This window comes from Apus apus, chromosome 3 (genome assembly GCF_020740795.1).
Source record: "Apus apus isolate bApuApu2 chromosome 3, bApuApu2.pri.cur, whole genome shotgun sequence".
NCBI lineage: Eukaryota > Metazoa > Chordata > Aves > Apodiformes > Apodidae > Apus > Apus apus.
In genome coordinates this window covers 98,540,067-98,558,086 of record NC_067284.1, presented here as the reverse complement: position 1 = coordinate 98,558,086, position 18,020 = coordinate 98,540,067, and the positions used below count along the sequence as shown (strand labels likewise).

The 18,020-nt window shown below is 38.8% G+C and overlaps 1 protein-coding gene across 1 annotated transcript in view; it reads right to left on the bottom strand.

Moving 5' to 3' along the window:
- Positions 1–18,020, bottom strand: part of TIAM2 (TIAM Rac1 associated GEF 2) — a 140,239-nt gene that overhangs the window by 58,025 nt on the left and 64,194 nt on the right. The window contains exons 5-9 of the mRNA XM_051613430.1: positions 16,863–17,035; positions 16,362–16,586; positions 6,019–6,204; positions 4,635–4,781; positions 1,089–1,151 (exon numbers count right to left, since the gene is read on the bottom strand). Coding sequence (XP_051469390.1) covers positions 1,089–1,151; positions 4,635–4,781; positions 6,019–6,204; positions 16,362–16,586; positions 16,863–17,035 — 794 coding nt within the window. The remainder of the gene's footprint in view (positions 1–1,088; positions 1,152–4,634; positions 4,782–6,018; positions 6,205–16,361; positions 16,587–16,862; positions 17,036–18,020) is intronic.

Sequence of the window (18,020 nt, the reverse complement as noted above, 5' to 3'; positions counted from 1 at the left end):
GAGATTTATTACAGCTCTTCATTGCAGATAATTGTTTTCAAGAGCAGTATTTCACTTTAAATGCAGATTTTGACTTTTTGTCTAATACCTGGTACACAAACTCAGCTGAAAGGGAACACTGCTGTAGTCTTCTTTCAAGTTTTAAACTGCATCGGGGGAATATCTGGTTCAGGAAACAAAGGAGGAAAAGAGACCTGAGGTAGATGGGAAGACAAATACCCCTTTGAGTGTGGCACAGTGTTGCCAATAAAGAAATTCAGTTATACCACATAGAAAACTAAGTGTGAAAAAAACCTGTGCCTAAGACTTAATTCAATTTTTTTTTATTTGGAGCCTGCACAAGCCCACAGAGGGAGAATGGTTCTGCTGGTATAAGCCCAGAAGCACATAGACAACACTCAACGGTTCTACACGTACACAGTTAGGGATTTTGGAGAGTCTTTCTTTGCTTCCAGACTCAGGGATAGTGAAATTATGCCCAGGGACAGACACAGACCATGACTCATGCCATGCAGGGATGAGCAGTAGCTTTCCTCCTCCTGGACACTGGAGAAAACAGTCACAGCTATTTACTGAGTAACACAGTTGAAGGGATGTTGCTTCCTCTTCCTTTACTTGGGCAACCCCCAGCTATATATTAACTCACACTTCTCTGCTGGTATGCTCCACAGACTTTAATTGGACTTTATTTGCCTTTATACCCAGCATGTACAGGTTCTGTTGAAATACTCTAAGTGGGAAAATACATCTTGGGTTTTGCCGCATTGTGAAGGATACTTTCAAATAAGCCCAGTTCCAAATCTCTCTCATATGGTGTGTACACCATAGGGATCAGAGTTGTGAAAAAGCTTCTAGAGTTTTTTGGCTTTTTTTTAAAAAGGTTACCATGCGTATTCAGAAACTTGCATTATAAACATGAAAAAAAAAATGAAAACATTCATTAGCAGGAATTTAATCCTGCCATCTACCACTAGCTGCATTTTATGAACCTCTGTAGTGTTTCTGAACCAGCCTCATCATACACTTAGTGAAACATATTCAGGAATTTAAAAACAAGATGGTACAGCACAAGGACAAGCATATCTTACCTCAGCAGAGTTGGCTGAATTCTGGACACCAGCAAATCCATTTCCTCCAGCTGAATCAAATATCTATTAAAAATATTACAGATAAATAAATTGGTTAAACAAACAAAACCCTTTCTTTGTTAGCTGTGCTAGGTAAATTCTTTGGAAAAAAATTATTAAATATAAACAAATAAATATATACCCCAGGGATCTTTTTGTCCTTATTGTTTTATTGTGACTGAAAGAAGTATTAAAGAAATACAAATCTCCCTCTATAAAGAAAATAGCATGCTATAAAGCAAGTTTTCTCTTTCAGGCTACATGCACACTCACATTCAAATATGTATAAAAGCATTCACATCCTTGTTTTTTCCTATCTATTGTTTAGCAATAAGATTAAAGTAATTTGCCTTCAAATCATGCACTACACTCAAAGTTACAGTTTCATCCATCTGTCAGGTACAGCTACAAATGTCGTAACAATTTAAAGGAACTATGCTAAACCATGTTGCTGTTTCCTAAAACTTCTTACCCTTTCATTTGTCATCTCTTCTAAGTGAGCAGTTAGCTTGACACTATCGATGGATACTTTTAGCTTAGCTTTAAAAGGCATACTTGACCCAAAAGCTGCACTTTTAAGTACTGAAAATAGCTGACTACTGTGTCTGCTTTGGAAGTGATGAAAGCAGAAACTGAGGCTTACATTCCCCATCTGTTCTGAAAGCTTAACTAGTACTATCTCGCAAAGGTGGCAAGCTTATTACTGATTTTTTCTAAAGAATCCAATTAATGGCTATGGATACAAGAATATATTTTGGTGATAAGGTTTGCATAAGAGATTTTCAGGTAGTAACATTACCCTCCCAAAGTGCAAATATAAACAGCATTTTTTTAACTCCTTATGCAGTCAGTAAATCAGGACAATATCAAACTTACATCTAAGTTTTTTTGTTTAGGTGTTGTTTTTTGGTACTAGCAAAAGCTCTTCAGATAATCCAAGATAATAACAAACTCTCTTAAAATTTCATATGAAATCCAGTTTCTGCCAATGCAAATAAAGGGCACCACTTCTGAACTTTCTCTTCCTCGTCTCACCCACAAATATAATCAAAGTATTTTATTGTTTATGTTTTCTCAAAACAGTTTATCATTTAGACACAAGCAAGCAGATAAGAATTTAAGAAACTGAGGATAATGTGAGCCTAGACATCCCACATCTGCTACAGTGCAGTTTTATTAACTGATTTGTAAAGGATTGAGCCACTTCATTAATGTTTACGAAAGCCTCTCATCATAGAAACTCTGAGCTTTTCTTATTAATACCATAAAATAAAACTTAAGATAAAATTTTAAACTTTTCTGACAGAAAAATGTTCAAGAATATATACCATCTAATTTGAAAGCTAGGGTATGGCAGATTAGAACACAGCAGCATCAGTCAAACGAACTTTAATTAAATTCAAGAAAGCAAGACATTTTTAACCTATTGTTTGACACAAACTTTGAAGCACAATGAGCAGAGAAGCGAGCTCCTCAGCGGGCTGAAAGGCACGGCAAGAAAGGCAGTCTCAGGCCTATTCCAGTTTTGATACACAATATACAATTATGTGCATACACAGAAGACTGAGCAAGGACATGGCTCTCTTTCCAAACACCTAGATTCATGGGTCAGTTTTCAGTCTACGCCCTTAAAATTTCCTCACTTCTATGGCTATGCATCACAGCCCAGTGCTACTCATATGCAGTGCCCAGCATGCCTACTTCCTCAATTTCATTGTAGAGTGTTTACATGAAGAAAAAAATAATCACATAAATACAAGAACCTCAGCTCATGGATGAAAATGAGGGGGTCATTCTTGGGGGTCAGCTGGTTCTAAGGTTTGGAATAAGGAGGGTGAGGAGGCACACAGGCATCTCCGCCTGTATCAAGGATCCCTCCTCCATGCTTGGAAAAGCCCTGGGAGGGCAGAGAAGCCTACTCTCCTTGCCACAGAAAGAAAATTTCCCATCTCCAAGCTCTGCAGAATCCCCTTCATGGGCTATAAAGCTTACGGGAGGATGAATTACCCAATTAAGACAGTGTAAAGTATCAGCTCTGCTGGGAACAGAGCTAAGGGGCAAAACACTCCCTCCCTCAGGCATCTTATTATTAAAGAAATAGAGACTGCAAGACCTGCAGGCCAGCCTCACCTGCTGTGGTACACAGGGGAAATTATGTGAAAAGGATGCCCCAGAGAAACTTTCTCCTTCAGTTCCGTATTTCATAAGACAGACTTGAGTTTTATTTTTACTCAATTTCACCATGTAAACACATCTTGATCAATATGCTAAAATGTGTAGCAGTCACTCTAAGAAGCTTCATCCCAGTGTAACACATAGATAAATATTTACCTATTAAAAATACAAACCACTAGACCAGAAAATCCTGACCTGCTGTTTTGCAACATAAAATCTGTTGCGTGCAGTATGCACACAGATAGGCTTGTTTAAATAGTCCACAAGCAGATTACCAGACTTACAAGAACATGTGATTTTCACTAAGAAAATCAAAATACAAGGGACAGGGAAGAGCAGGAACAAAGTCACCTAACAAATAATACACAAAACCACTATTTTGTGGGAGAAAGAGCAGACATGGCAGAAGCTAGTGACAATAATAAGATTCTGAGTGTGGGTGTACCTCTACACCTTCTGCCTCACCGTCAAGGAAGTGTCTCTGCTGTTATTTACCTTTTTTTTCAAGGAGAAGGCAGCAAACTTTTGTTCCACATTTACTGGTGGAAAAACTGGTGTTTTTATTTAAATAATACAGACTCTTAAAGAGTTTACACTAAATGTGGGGACAGGTCTTAAATTTCACAAAGAGAAAATGACTCTGTGAGATGCCGTAGCCTCATCAGCAGTAACGCAGCCCTTCCGCCGATGCACTCATGAGCACAGCCCCTCTCCCTGGGGCCAGCCTGCCCTGGTGCATCAAAGCTATGCCAAGCCTTTCACTGGTGTGAACTGGCACAGCTTTATTAGTCAGCTCTATACACCTACAGCTGGCCTCCTCCACGACAGTAGTCTTACCCTCTTGGCTAAACTGTACTTCCAAGCAGGGTGTGTTACTTGGAGGCGCTATGCCAAAGACCTTTTTCCCTTGAAGACTCAACCTGTGTTATCCTAATAACTGCAATAGCACTTCAGAGTCCCAGTCAGAAGCTAGCATAACACTGTGCATACATGCTATCTCCAAAGAAACCAACCGTACTTCCAACAGTTTACAATGGGCCAGAAGACAGATTTTACAGATTTAAACTTGATGTTCTCACTCAGCTGGTAATAATTAACCTGCTGGGTCAAAACCTCTCATTCACCAAACTTATTTATCACAAAGAAACCCAAAATTAGAGATATACTCTTCAAAAGTGAAGCTCCCATTCTGCCGTACGTTTTGAAACCCCAAATGCAAGTTTGATGGACAGACACCTCTTACCCCTAAACTAACAGCACCTCACAGGATGAGCCCCAGCAGAAACAAGCCATTCTGTGGTATCCTCAGCAAAAAAAAAAAAAAAGATCTACCTGAGTTATGGAAGGTCGCTTTTCTTTTCCTTTTCTTGCCAATGTGTCCAGTCCTTTTAGTGAAGAAAATAAACCCTTCTTATTTCGGACTTTTTGTGACAGAGATAGGGTACGTTTCCTGAGAGCAGCTTCATCCCTGGAGCAGATCTATTGACACACATAGACAGGCCCTTCTATATCACTTTCATAGGAGCAAAATATTGGCAGTTATTTCAACTTGAGGCGTTAAATGAGAGTTACTTCAGTTCACCTTAATGTAATACACCAAAGTGCAAGGACACTGAAACTTTAAGCACTTATGCTTGTTTTGGTATTCCAGTGGTGTGATAGTGTAAAAATACAAGGTCATAGGAAGGCAGGAACTGAGAAAATATTGCTCAGTACAACAAAAACAGTTAACGAAAAGACTCTGAAGAAGAATGATAACCTATCATTCTGATACAAAATTGCTAGAGGAAGAAAGACTCTCAACATTGCCAAACATAAGAGATAAATGTGTTATGGCATTGAGTTATTAACAAGCAATGACTCAAACCACACAGATAAAAACAGTGGCAGAGAGAAACACATTCCTTGACAGGATTTTCAGCACTACTATTCAGACTGAATTCTCATGCAGCAACTGTGGTCCACCTTTCTCTGCCAAGATCAGCCTCACAGCCCTGCCAAGGTTAAAGAGCAGAGGCAATGCTGCTACTGCCATACTTCTCTTAAAGCCAACAGCATGAGAAAAGCTTGCAGCAGCTGAGGATCTGCCTCATTCTTCTTTGCAAACACAGGCCATAGTTCTTAAAAACATGCTTATTATTTTGGATTCTCTCTAGTTTTAGCCTATTCTAAAAATACTTCCTCTTCAGCAGGGTATCACACTGTTACTGAAAAAATAGAGCCATCTGGGACCTCCAAAAACAGATCAGCTCAGTGCAGAGGGATCCAAATGACTTTTGGAAATTTCAGTATTAGGCTCTTTTCACTCTAAGTGACTTAGCTCCTATACACTTTAAACTCTGAACTCAGCGGAGGTGAAATTGCAGTGACAAAATTTCAACACCATGACTTATTTGTATCTGAAGAATATTTTGACTTATTTCTGATTTAGATATAGGTCAGAAATACCCAAACCTGGAGTCCTCAGGGGCTAAAAAAAAAAAGTTATGGCCATATCCTCACAGTTTCAAGGTCCATGTCTGTGGAATAGATTATTTTTTTATTTATTTTTTTTTTTCAGTCAAGGAACAGGTAGAAAGAGTAAGCAGAGAACAGGGCTCTTTGAGCCAACGTATATGAGTGCAGTCATGTATTATCCCAGCACAATTCCACATTTAAGTACAATATTAATGATGACTTTGTGTAATCCACCCATTAAAAGTATATTTGGACTTACCAGTGCATGGAAGGATGAGACTGAGAGAATGCCAAGTCGCCCCAATGCCAATTTTGAAGGACGACTAGCAGCAGCCAGAAGGCTCTTTGGGTTTGGGAGCTCCCCACCTTGCAAACTGGCTAGGTAACATCGCATTCGGAAAAGGTCCATGTTAAATTTTTCCAGGTTCTGTTCCCATTGCTGGATCTGTTTAGATATGAAAAGGGACAATTAAAAGAGGAAAAAAAAGTCTTTGTGGGCTGCACTGAAAATTCAAGCTCTTTCACAAACCCCTAGTAAATTACTTTCATCTGTTGGTATATGGATTAGATTAGCTATTCCCTGCCAAAACACATTCAGTCCTATTATGTTACATCAACCCAAAAGATGGCTTGAAATAAAACAAAGCTGGTGGTCTTAAATGCATACTGACAAGATGAACATACTATGAACTTCGGGTAGCTTTGTAGCCACAAAAGCAGTTACATAAGAAAACAATCTTGCGCTTTACGAAGGTGCTTCTTTTTTCCCCTCCTTTTTTTTTTTTCTTTTTTTTTTTTTTTTTTTTAAATTCTGTTGCGTCTCTTTTTGGGAGGTTACTTTCATTTCCTTCATTTTTATGAGCTTAGATTGTATAGCTAGCTGGCTGAAAGCAAACCTGCATAGCTACACTAATGTACTACACAAAGTAGCTACACTGGTATGTTCTGCTCATTCTTTACTATCATCTAAGGCCTCTCTATCTGTAAACCAGAGACAATACTGGCAACACACGCACGTGTGGTTCTTTGACTAATAGATTAAAATATGCTTATGCTCAGACAAACTGCAAAAATGAGCCTAATAAAACTCATTGGACCAAAAGCAAGAATGTATACATGCACTTCATGCAATTTTTAAATATATCTAACACAGGTACATGCAGCGGTAACAGACAGCTTAACCCAGTTTCAATGGAAAACTAGGAAGTAAAGAGATTATTTACTAGAGAAAGTTCAGAATCAAGACTCAGGTGAGAGATTTTAAGTACAAATGTAGATACACACTCATCTACACATTCCTATGCACTGCACAAAAGTAAAAGTTTGCTTTTCATTTCCCCAATTACAGAGTGGTAGTTGTAGCTAAAATCTACCCCCCAGTGCACAATATACTTTAACACTGAAACACAGCACAAATAAGAAGGCAGCTGTTTTTATCAGAGCAGGTACATTCACACCTAAGAAAGCAGAAAAAGCATGTCCATTAGGTTAATGTACTTGTTAATCTACCAAAGATTGTTAAAATCCCCTGACACTGCTGATCTTCCAGTGTCAGCTCAAATCACTGCATGTTGGTTGTTCAACAAGTGGTTTAGGGCTGCAGGGAAAGTTCATCACGTTTTCTCTCATGGGCATTGACTTCATACCTTTCACTGGCACACCCTGCCTGTCCCTGTGGAACAGGACATTATCACCTTACACTGACATTAGCCAAGGTTGGGACAAGCATATTTCTGACTCAGAAAATGGGCTGATACATGTAATAAAAATCTCAGGTGAACTATGACCTGCAGGCTCATCTAGAAGCAGAATCACTTCAGTTTCCCTATAATGCTGACAAATATAACAAGAACTAAGTAACAATCTTGCCTCTTTCTTTCAACAATAAAGAAGCGAGCAATGAAAGGCTGAAAAAGGCCCTGTTACCAAAACAGTGATGATGCTTGTGCTACAACTGAGACATAACCTATTCTGGCTCCCTTACACATGTGCTCACAAACTGTGGAATCAGTTATAGCTACACTTTTGGAAGTATGAGGCAATCTTATTTGGCAGGGAGGGTGAGTAAAGGGAAGACAATATACCATCTTGAACATCTGCAAATGCAAAATCATCATCTACAGTACACTTTAAAAAATCTTTGGAGGCACGACTACTAAAAGCAAAACATAAAATTTACAAAAGCTCATCATGAGAGCAATTCACAGAAGTCCAGAAAAAAAGGACAGAGATATACACAAAATGAAGTTGTCTCATCTAATGCCTCACCATTCAAAACGTACATTCTTTGTGCCCCAGAAAGAATAACTGGTTTTTTTCTTCATTTTTTTTGAACATTGTCCTTTACTTTGCATACTTTGTGTTCTCAGACATTCCTCAGAGCATTTCTCTGCTTGCCAGAACTTTACGCATGGGACAGCTCCAATAGGAGGTTTTTTCATGAGCTCTTTCTCTGTGTTGACACCCAACCAGAATGAAAACACGGATGTCAGCTTTTAACAAAGGCCAAAAGCTACAAGCTCAGGTGAAATCTTTCCTTTTGGGATGACACCTCCGTGGGTACAGAGCTAAGCCAACTTTGAATAGCTGAGGAACAGAGCAAGTCTTGTTCTGGGCGCTGCTGGAGTGGAGCATCCTGTCCTCATTGAACATGAACTGAACACAGGCATCCTTGTGTTACTGAGGCCTTCTTCAAAATCCCCATTAAACATTTCTACTAAGTGGTATTTTAAAATAAAGATAATCTAAGAAGGGGGAGTGGAGTACAACATGAGGACATTCTGAAGAAATAATTGAATTATGGTGTTTGTCAGTCACACAGGATGCTAGCTAATCAGCTCCAAAAGCATTGGTAATCCCAGTGTTGCATTTAATAGCATTAGTAAAAGCTGTAGGCAGGGAATTTCTGGAATTGTCTTGTAGTCTTATCAAAACCAGGGATGCCTGGAACCAATTGGAGACCACGAACCAACACCAGCTGCTATCTGTCTAAGCCTTTTAAACTATGATACTTCTTCCTACAGATTTATATTCTTGAAGACTAAAAAGGGGGAAGCACACAAATAAAAAAGCAACAGCTTCAAAGCACAGTATGACCTGGTCCATGAAGCCTGCAGACCAGCTGCTGCAATCTTTATTCTGCTATTGTGTGAGGCAAATCTCTGTCTCATGTGGGAGGACTGCCCAAAAGATGGCTGAAGGACTTAACTCCATCAGGCACAGACAAAATGTTCCTTTTGAAATCTGCTCAAAAGTAAATGGGAAAAAACTGGATGCACCAGACAGCCATGGGAGTGGGAATGGGTGACAAAGGCCAACAGCAGCACAAAGTGAGCCTGCAAAGAGATAAGAGGTATGGCCTGACATGAGGCATGCCAAAACAAGCAAGCAGACATGAAATGCTCCTCGCACGACTTGCTCAGCTGTTGCACTTGCCTGCACCACCAGCTACAGCACCCAGGGCATCCAAAACCACCCTCTCCCAGGCACTGTTTCAAAACCTCCATGTGAATTTCTAGGAATTTCTTAGTAAGAGAAAATGTTTGGCAAGGATTTCTGGCTTTAGTGGTCATATAAGAGCACCTGGGAGAAAGGCAAGAAGGGGCCACCCAAATAAATTTATTCAGCCTAGTGGGAGAAAAAGAAGGCTGTGGTAGAGAGACAGAAAGGAGTAAAATGTGAGAAGAATTAGGGCCATGAATTATTTAGCCTGGGGCACCAGGAGAACTAATGCTAGGAAGCCTGGTGCATGGACAAGACAATAATTACATGCGAAATGCTAAGTGAGGGGACAAGACTTAGTTCAGGAAAATTTTAAGAGTTAATATACAAAAGCAACATCAGCATAGTACTTTTAACAGTACTTCAGTAGCAACGATAATTTTCAGACATAAATAGCCCATTCTTCTTTAGGTTAGCAAAAAATCTATTCAGACACTACGAAACAATTGTAAATTAATCATGTTTTAAATCACACAAACAAAGCAAGAGGAAGATGCTCAAAAGCAGGTCTCAGCTAATTCAATAACTCTACTAGGTTTTCTGCAGGTAAACTCAAAAGTTTGAGAGCTTGAGAAAGGCAAGGGGTAAACACATTCAGACCAGAGGTTTCCAGAAGGTGACATGGGGATCCATAGTTCCTACATACTATACAGTCCCTTCTGCAGGTGACATTTCTAGTGGCACCTCCACTAGAACATGTCTAGGGTTTGCAGACTGTAAAAGGGAGGACCCTGACAGTCCCAGCAAAAGCAGTGCCAGCAGTGTGACTCAGGGATGATCCCTGCCTCCTCACCCTTCTTGTAGTAGAGGACAAATAGTGCCTTTTGAGGGGCTGGGGAAAGACTATCTCGTTTTCAAATAATTGTTCTATACAAAGTAAGAAGAGCTCAATGTAATAAACCCCAAACTAGTATAAGAATGGTGGGAAGCAGTGCCAGAAATGACACCATATCATCTCAAAATAGCAGTCCTTCAAGGACCTAGAGGAAGGATGGAAGAAATTGTGCAGCTCAACTGATAACAAAATGCCACTTTTCCACTTGGCACTTATTTAAGGTAGTACAAAAGAAAAGGTGCATAGTGACAAGGGGCATCTTTCAGTGTTTAAACTGATTTGATTTAGGAACAGTTCTTACACCATATAGAAAGATGAGCTCCTTGCTGACACAATTCATTATCTACAGCAGTAAAAGAAATGAGAAATTTTCCCCTACACATTTTCCTCCCAGATGAAAAGTGTCTCTGCAAGCTGATGTAGGCAACTCTGTGGATTTAAAAGAAACTGCTGCTGCTTTTTTATATGCACAGCTTTTCAACCACATTACAAACAACACCAAACTCATTGCATTCCAGTCCCTGGTTCTCAGACACAATTCATATTGTACCCATCTGGATAAATGAGTCATACAGTTTCTGGGGACAAGGAAAAGATTTTTATTGCCATTACTTCCTAAAGAGAACTCAAAGAAGGAAAAATATCACTCTCCTAGAAATTCCATTACTTTAAAGGACAATACAGAGATACTGTCATAACTTTTAGCTCAAAGAAATAAAGAAGGGAACATAATAAGAGTACAGCAACAATGATGTGCAATGAGCAATACCCTTTATTCTTCATTCTGCCTGGTGACTGAAGAAACAGTTAAGAAAACTTCCTGAAATAACAAGACAGCAACAGCTTTTTTTTTTGCCTTTTTTTTTTTGCCTTTTTTTTTCTTTTTTTTTTTACAATAAATGCCATCTTTCTCCTTGTTTTGGAAGGACAGAATTTTCATCATTTCTAACCAAAACATATAGAGGAAATATTATTCCAAACACCAAAAGTGCACCCACATGTACCTAATCTACATCCTTGTCAAAAATTTGTGTATGACTATGGCTAGGGATGTAATTAAGAAAGCCACTGAATCTTATTATCTAGCTGCTCCTACCCAAAAACCAGAAGACCAGCCTTTCCTTCACAGGCTCCCCCACCAGCTTCCTCTTATGAGATAATGCTATGTAACTCCACATTCAGTAACAGTTTATTTGTTATTTTATACTAAATCTTTATGAAACAAAGATGGAAATTCACCCATCTGCAAAACAATCATTACAGCAGTGAGGAGAATGGGGATGACTTCCCTTAACTTTCCTGGCTGTCTTCTCCTTCATTCCTGTGTGATCAGCTACTACCAAAAGAGAAGGATTTTGCTAGTGATGTGGACAGGGATCATCCTACACTGAATAGTGACACCCAAAAAGAAATAGTACTGTGTCTCTCAAAAAGCAGAGCTCTGCTCTAGACAGTACAAAGACCAACCAAATTGAAGATCTATTATAACAAGTGTAGATATTGTTTTCCAGTTTAGGAGGACATGGGAGAAAGACAAGTAACTATATTGTGATTAATATTGAATTTGTAGACAGCAAAACCAGCAAAGCTAGCAAAGTTCCCTGAAAATATTTGCTTGGAGTGTTTTTATTGGAGTTTGCATCAGAATGGCAGACAATATTTTGCCAGATGGTTTAAAGAAAATGAAAACATGAAATTTGGGATTTGGGGAGGCTGAAGAATAAAATTTCCCAAACTACTTTGGTCACCTTCTTCTAAATGTGAAAGAAAAGAGGAAGTGTCAGACACATGTTAAAATAAAAGTAAGGGAGTTACCCTCTGTTTAGAAACCCAAAGACCACAGCAGAGAAGAGAAGAAAGGTACTAATGGATTTAATGACTACCCAGAGTAAGCAGGACACCACCTTATTGATGTCCTTCTGTTGATTTTTATGGCAATAGATAAACAACGTTTAGTTGGAAGTCACACATTAAAAATTCCATAAAAATAATCTCCAAGCATGTGCCTGTTCTTCTCATTAATGCCTTGTCATTTCAATGCCTGAAAGTAAATACCTATAGTCAGAACCCATCTGATAAGTAAGTTAAGTATCCTGTACACAGAAAATATGAATCACATCAGAAGCCTCTGAAAATCTTGGAAAACACTATTATACCAATATATTAACATTTGAAGAGAGAGGCCCAGAATGCCTTCAAGAAACTATTATTCATATTATTGTTCTAAAATAAGACAACACAATAGATTTTCGTGCCAGGTATATCAAGAAGTACACCCAGAGCTGCAGTGCCCTCACTGTGAGGTAGATTTTCCATCCCATTAAAACCAGCTCTACAGGCACAGACAGCCTCACTTTTGATTTAATGTGCAGTATTTTGCTAAAATAGCCCTGAATAAATGCTAATAAATCCCTTCACTAATTTCAGCAGCAGTTAAACAGGGCTTCATATTCATAGCAAACACTGATTTCTCTAGCGATGTTAAACAGCAAGGAAAAGTACTTTTTTTTTTTTTTAAGATTGTGACTCCATGGGCTTTGAAATCTGTGTCAGCGCCAGGGGATTTTCCAACTTGCTACCTTTCATCCTAATTCTCTTTGGTTTAGGTGAGAAATTGCACCTTGGGGGGATACCACCACCCACGACATATTTTTTGCATATAGTACTATAAACACACGTGGCTGTAGGCATGTGCAAAACTGGGATTCACGCCGCCAGTGGCCTCCTGGGACTGTTTGCTGTATGCACACAGCTCTGGCAGATGCTTCAATGATTTCTTCTAAAGTACCCAACAATATCAATAGCTATGTGAAGGGCTGCTACTTTCTCTTAAAAAGTTACTTTTCTTCTTGGACCAGTAAACCCAAATAGAACCTCTGACCTAGGCTGCAAGGCTGAAGATATTTCTCAACCAGTTTTATAGTATTCAGTTTCTAAAATTATAATTTCTCTAGAAAACCAACATTTTCCTTGTAATTCTTTTCTTCTTCTGTTTAGCTTTAGTTTTATCAACTGCTAAGTGTGCAAATCTACCAAATTTAAAAAAGAGTATCAGATGATCTTGTCCAGCCCATTTGCTAGACACCAAAAAAAACCCACATATGTGCATTAAAACACCTATAGCAATTTTAGCAGTCCAGGTCTCCTTACTGCAGCTGCCTTTCAGATGACAGTAACTGTGAAACAAGAAAACATTTTGCTTTGGAATTACTGTCTTCAGCAGAGAAGTATTGGTTTTAAATCAATGCAGACATGAAAGAAAATAGTTGCGGCTGAGTGATCATTTTTCTGACAAAGAGGAAGGAAAAGGATATAGGATTTAGAAATCACAGTTTCTAAGATTATTCCCCAGTGGAAAGAAATTAAGACTGTGCCTCATCCTTCTACATAAAAAAGCCCACTGTGATTCCTCTGAAGTCAATCACCCTATTTCCTCTGACTTCCCAAAATATATCACCAGGGAAGTCTTCCAGCACAGGATGTAAGGCATGCTTATAAACGACAGTATTGGCTATACAACATATTTCAGAATAGAAGAATCATAACCGCCATATGATTGAAAACACCACCAAATTTACACAAAAACAAACCCAGAACTGTTTTCTTATTACTCAGAGTGGGTAAAAGACAACTAAAAAAACAGTTATTAAATAACTGAGCTGCATACATGCATACTTCCCCCTCAGGGATAGTGCTTTTTCAAAAATGTTAACGTCCTAAGTATATTAAGAATTCCTGGTTACTAGTTACATCAAGATTTTTTTTCCCTTTGCAGACGCCTGTCTCTGAGACATTCAATCAAAAGATGAGGAAACCCAGTTATCTATTGACTTCTCTGAAGTGACTTTGCCAACAAAATATCAGCAGTATAAGGAAAGATTTTATAGAGATCAAAAGGATCAAGAGTGGAGAAAAGGCTTGTTATAAATTTATTGTTTGCTAACTAGTGGATGTTTACACATGATCTATCTCACTCTTTGTCTCACTAGTTTGCCCCTATTTGATGTTTTGAGACACTCACAGACAGAAGACTAACAAGAATCAAACTTCTGCAGCCCTGGTGATGGATTTTAGTCCTAGCAGAACACAGTCAGCTTCTTCCAGGGATTGAGTTGGGAAACAATGGAAGTTGTTCAAGGACAAAATATCTAATTGGCATGTATTAAGAAAGCATCATTAATACTCTTCAGCTGCATCTAGATAAACTACCAGCATCAGTATCTAGTGGGGTTGTAAATTAATTTAATATACATCAGGATTTTTCTTCAGCGCATCACATCTTACAAGCACTAGACATCTCTAGGACTTTGCCTATTATTTTAGGTCTCAAAACCTACTGCAATAAAGGGATTTTAATGTTTTTCCTCCAGCATTCACCTCACTAGGTTCTGGACCATGAATTAGAGTGACCTGGAAATAAATTATGGATATCTGAGCACTCAGAGGGCTTATGAACACCTGCACCACAAATCCCTACAAAACCTGCATACTTATTGGACTTCGCTCATATGGCTTCAGACTGAAATGTGCTAAAAGAGCTTGCCAGTGATGTCACTACCAGTCAGTTCGCCCTTTGTTAAGTTCAAACCAGTGCAGTAAGAACTTTAAATATTACAAGCATCAAATTCATGAAAATAAAAGTGTTCCACTAACCAAAGAAACATGCTGTATTGGATCAAAGAAAATAAATTTTGGTTGCTACTCCAGAGGCCATAAGGTGCAGCCCAAAGTAATGACAGAACAATAGCTACTCTGACTGGAAAGGCAGGTCAGGATGGGCTCTCACATACCAGTCAAAGAATTCAAATTATTAGATGTCTTCTGATAATGGCCTAATAAAATAAGATACAGCAATCTCAGTCTACAGACCTATCAGGCTAAACTACTAGATAAGTTTAGTACATGAGAGGCCCTATGTAGTGAAGCCTTTGCCTGAACACTAACCATGTCCATTAAAGCATCTTTTGCCAGCTGCTGCCTGCAAAACTAAGGACATGGGAAGATGTCAACACCTCAAGACGTACTTCCATAAGGGATCACTGGAGTGATTCCTGGTTCACATGCTGGAATTGAGAGTGGAGTAAGGCTTGATGCTTGTGCACCACCTTACAGACAATAAGATGACCATTTTCACTGAGGAACCAGTGCTCACCAGTCTGCCCTTACCTTTTGGCTTGGCTAAAATCCCAAGGTACATACCCATCAGGAATTCTAAATTTCAGGGTCATTGCTCCACGTTCTTGTTTAAAAACAAATCTTAGTGGTGAATCTTCCACAGCACAATGCTGCTGCTGTACCCAAGATTCAGGCACTCCTACCACTACAACTTGAAAATGTAATCAGAATAACACATCAAGTGTTCAGAAGTCACAACCAGATTTGCAGGGGAGGCAACTGATGACTCAGCTCATTTACTGCTGCAATGAAACAAAATTAACCTAGACACAAGTTTGTATGCAAACATTTTGTCTGCTCCAGCCAGAGGCAAAGACCTTGTGTGAAGTATGTCAGGTCTCCCAAGCTAAGCAGTAATGGGTCTGGGCTCATACCAAGATGAAAAATTCCCAGCAGACAACCAGAGAGTATCACAAGAAGTGCTGTTAGTGACTAAATGCCCCCCTTTTCTTTGAATTGATACTGATATAATGCTCCAGTGGCTGCCAGTGGTACTCATGGTAATGCTTTTCCACTGAGGATGGAAAACCATCTTTACTTCTTGTTGTCATTTAGACTCCCACAGAGCTTTTTAGGAAGCCTAGCAGATCCTGACCTTCTAGATATGGCTAAATTTCAACTGAAGCACATGGTTTTGTCTGCCTCGGCCCTTCCTTCAGTTTTATTTGGATAAAGTACTCTCCACATCCTGTCTTAAAGTGCAGACAAGTATTGCTAATTACCTATTCTGAAATCTCTGCTGCAATAAATTAAATTATTCATAGAATTTACTGCATATTCTCTGGTATCCTCTTTAACAGCTAGATATTATTAACAGCTAAGTATATCATAAACCAGTAAATTTAAGTACCTTTTTCCAAAAGAGAAAATAAATAGCTTTGTGCTCATAAAACAGATTGGTCTGATCTTCAGCTTTGGGGAACCTACCTTCTGTGCTGCTCTGGACTTCTGTAGAAACTCGGCAACAATTACAACTACCACACCAGCTATCCCAAATACAATTGTTGTCAGGCCTAGAAAACCCTGACAGTTAGAGCTCAAAGCAAGAAATTATTATAAATATGGTCCTGTAAAAATACTGTTTCCAGTACCTGATTCTCTATGGCCTTCCTGTTTTTTGGATCGCTAACAATTGAGAGCTGCAACTCTGCCATCTTTTTCATCTTGCTATCCATGTCAATCTTCTGGAAGAGACTCTTGGTTTGAGTTTTAAGCAGCCTTATGGTGTCCTCTTTCCCAAGCTTCTTTGCAAAGAGGGAAGCACAGGCTGAATGTATGGCAGTAACCCAGTTCTCCAGATCTGTCTGACTTGTTGCCTGTGAAACAAATTAACAGTGCAGTACTATGACCAGACAAGAGAAAAAAAAAATTTAAATCAACAGCTCTAGGACATGAAGTGCTTGATGGGTTCACCGAGATCTTGGGTACTTTATAATAAAACTAGTGAAGTAAAGTTTTATCTTTAAAACTGTGCAAATTAAGGAACTGTGAGCTTTTCCTTTGGTGTCATGACCTGCTTCGCATGCATGCACATACCCACAAACGCATTCCAAAACAGAAACAACCACGACATTAGGTATGTTTACTGTTACCTGAAATAGGTAGACATCTCCAAAAGAATTGCTGAGACAGAACACATTTTCTTTCTTGGGATGTTCCGGAACAGACTGTACTATGCTGTCTTCTGCAAAGAGGGCGTACCGAGGCAAACTGCTCTGCTCCACTGAGTTCCTCCCATAGGTCTCATAAAATAGGAGAGTACAACCTTTGCAGTTCAAAGGGACAAGAACATAAGGAGAAAGTTAGTTCTGGATCTCACATTTGACTTCTCCCACATCACAGCTTTTGTGATTAAGATATTCTGCAATGACAGGGAACACCAGTTTGTGAAATGGGGAAAAAAAAAAAAAAAAAAAAGATCCTCTAAACTGGAAAACAGGTGAAGTTAATGATTAATATGCCAATGAAAAGTTGGAACAGACATCTAACAAGGACATAACAAACATGCATAGACAGAAGAAAAAAACAAAACAAAGCAAAACAAAACGAAACCCAAGGTACCTCAATATGGAAGTGTTCGGGTTCAGGCTGGAATGGGTTTGAGCAACCTGATCTACAGAAAGGTGTCCCTGCCCACGGCAGAGGTGTTGGACTAGATGATCTTTAAAAGGTCCCTTCTGATCCAAGTCAGTGTTTGAGTCTGTGATTAAATTCAGCTTATTAAAATGCTAAAGCATGTAGAAAATATTAATTCCTGCTTAGTTATATTGGCTTTCTTTATTAAATTGACCCAACTCTCTCATATCAGTCACCTAAGAAAATTCTGTATTTGTTGCAAAGATCACCATAAACTTTTGTCTTCAAACAACATGCTTAGTGAGTAAACTTCTCAAATTTAAACTGGATTTCCTTCAATCTGCCTGCAAATTGAGGACTTTGACAATTAACACAATCTGAAAAAATTAAAACAGTTTAAAGGACTTGAGTTTGAGCATGTTCAGTCTCATAGATAGTATAACATGTAAAGAAGAAGACTTGCATCCAGAAAAAAAAAACAAAAAACACTTCATCTTTGATGATGACAATCATGAGTATAATAGGAAGATAAATGAATACTACACTATGGTGGAATGTTTAACCTGGAAGAACTAAGACCAGATCTATAAATACATTTTGAAAACTGAGAATAACCTAAGCAGTTAGAAAAATCTGAGGCTGATGGTGGATTCTGCAGCAAGGTGAGCCTTCTC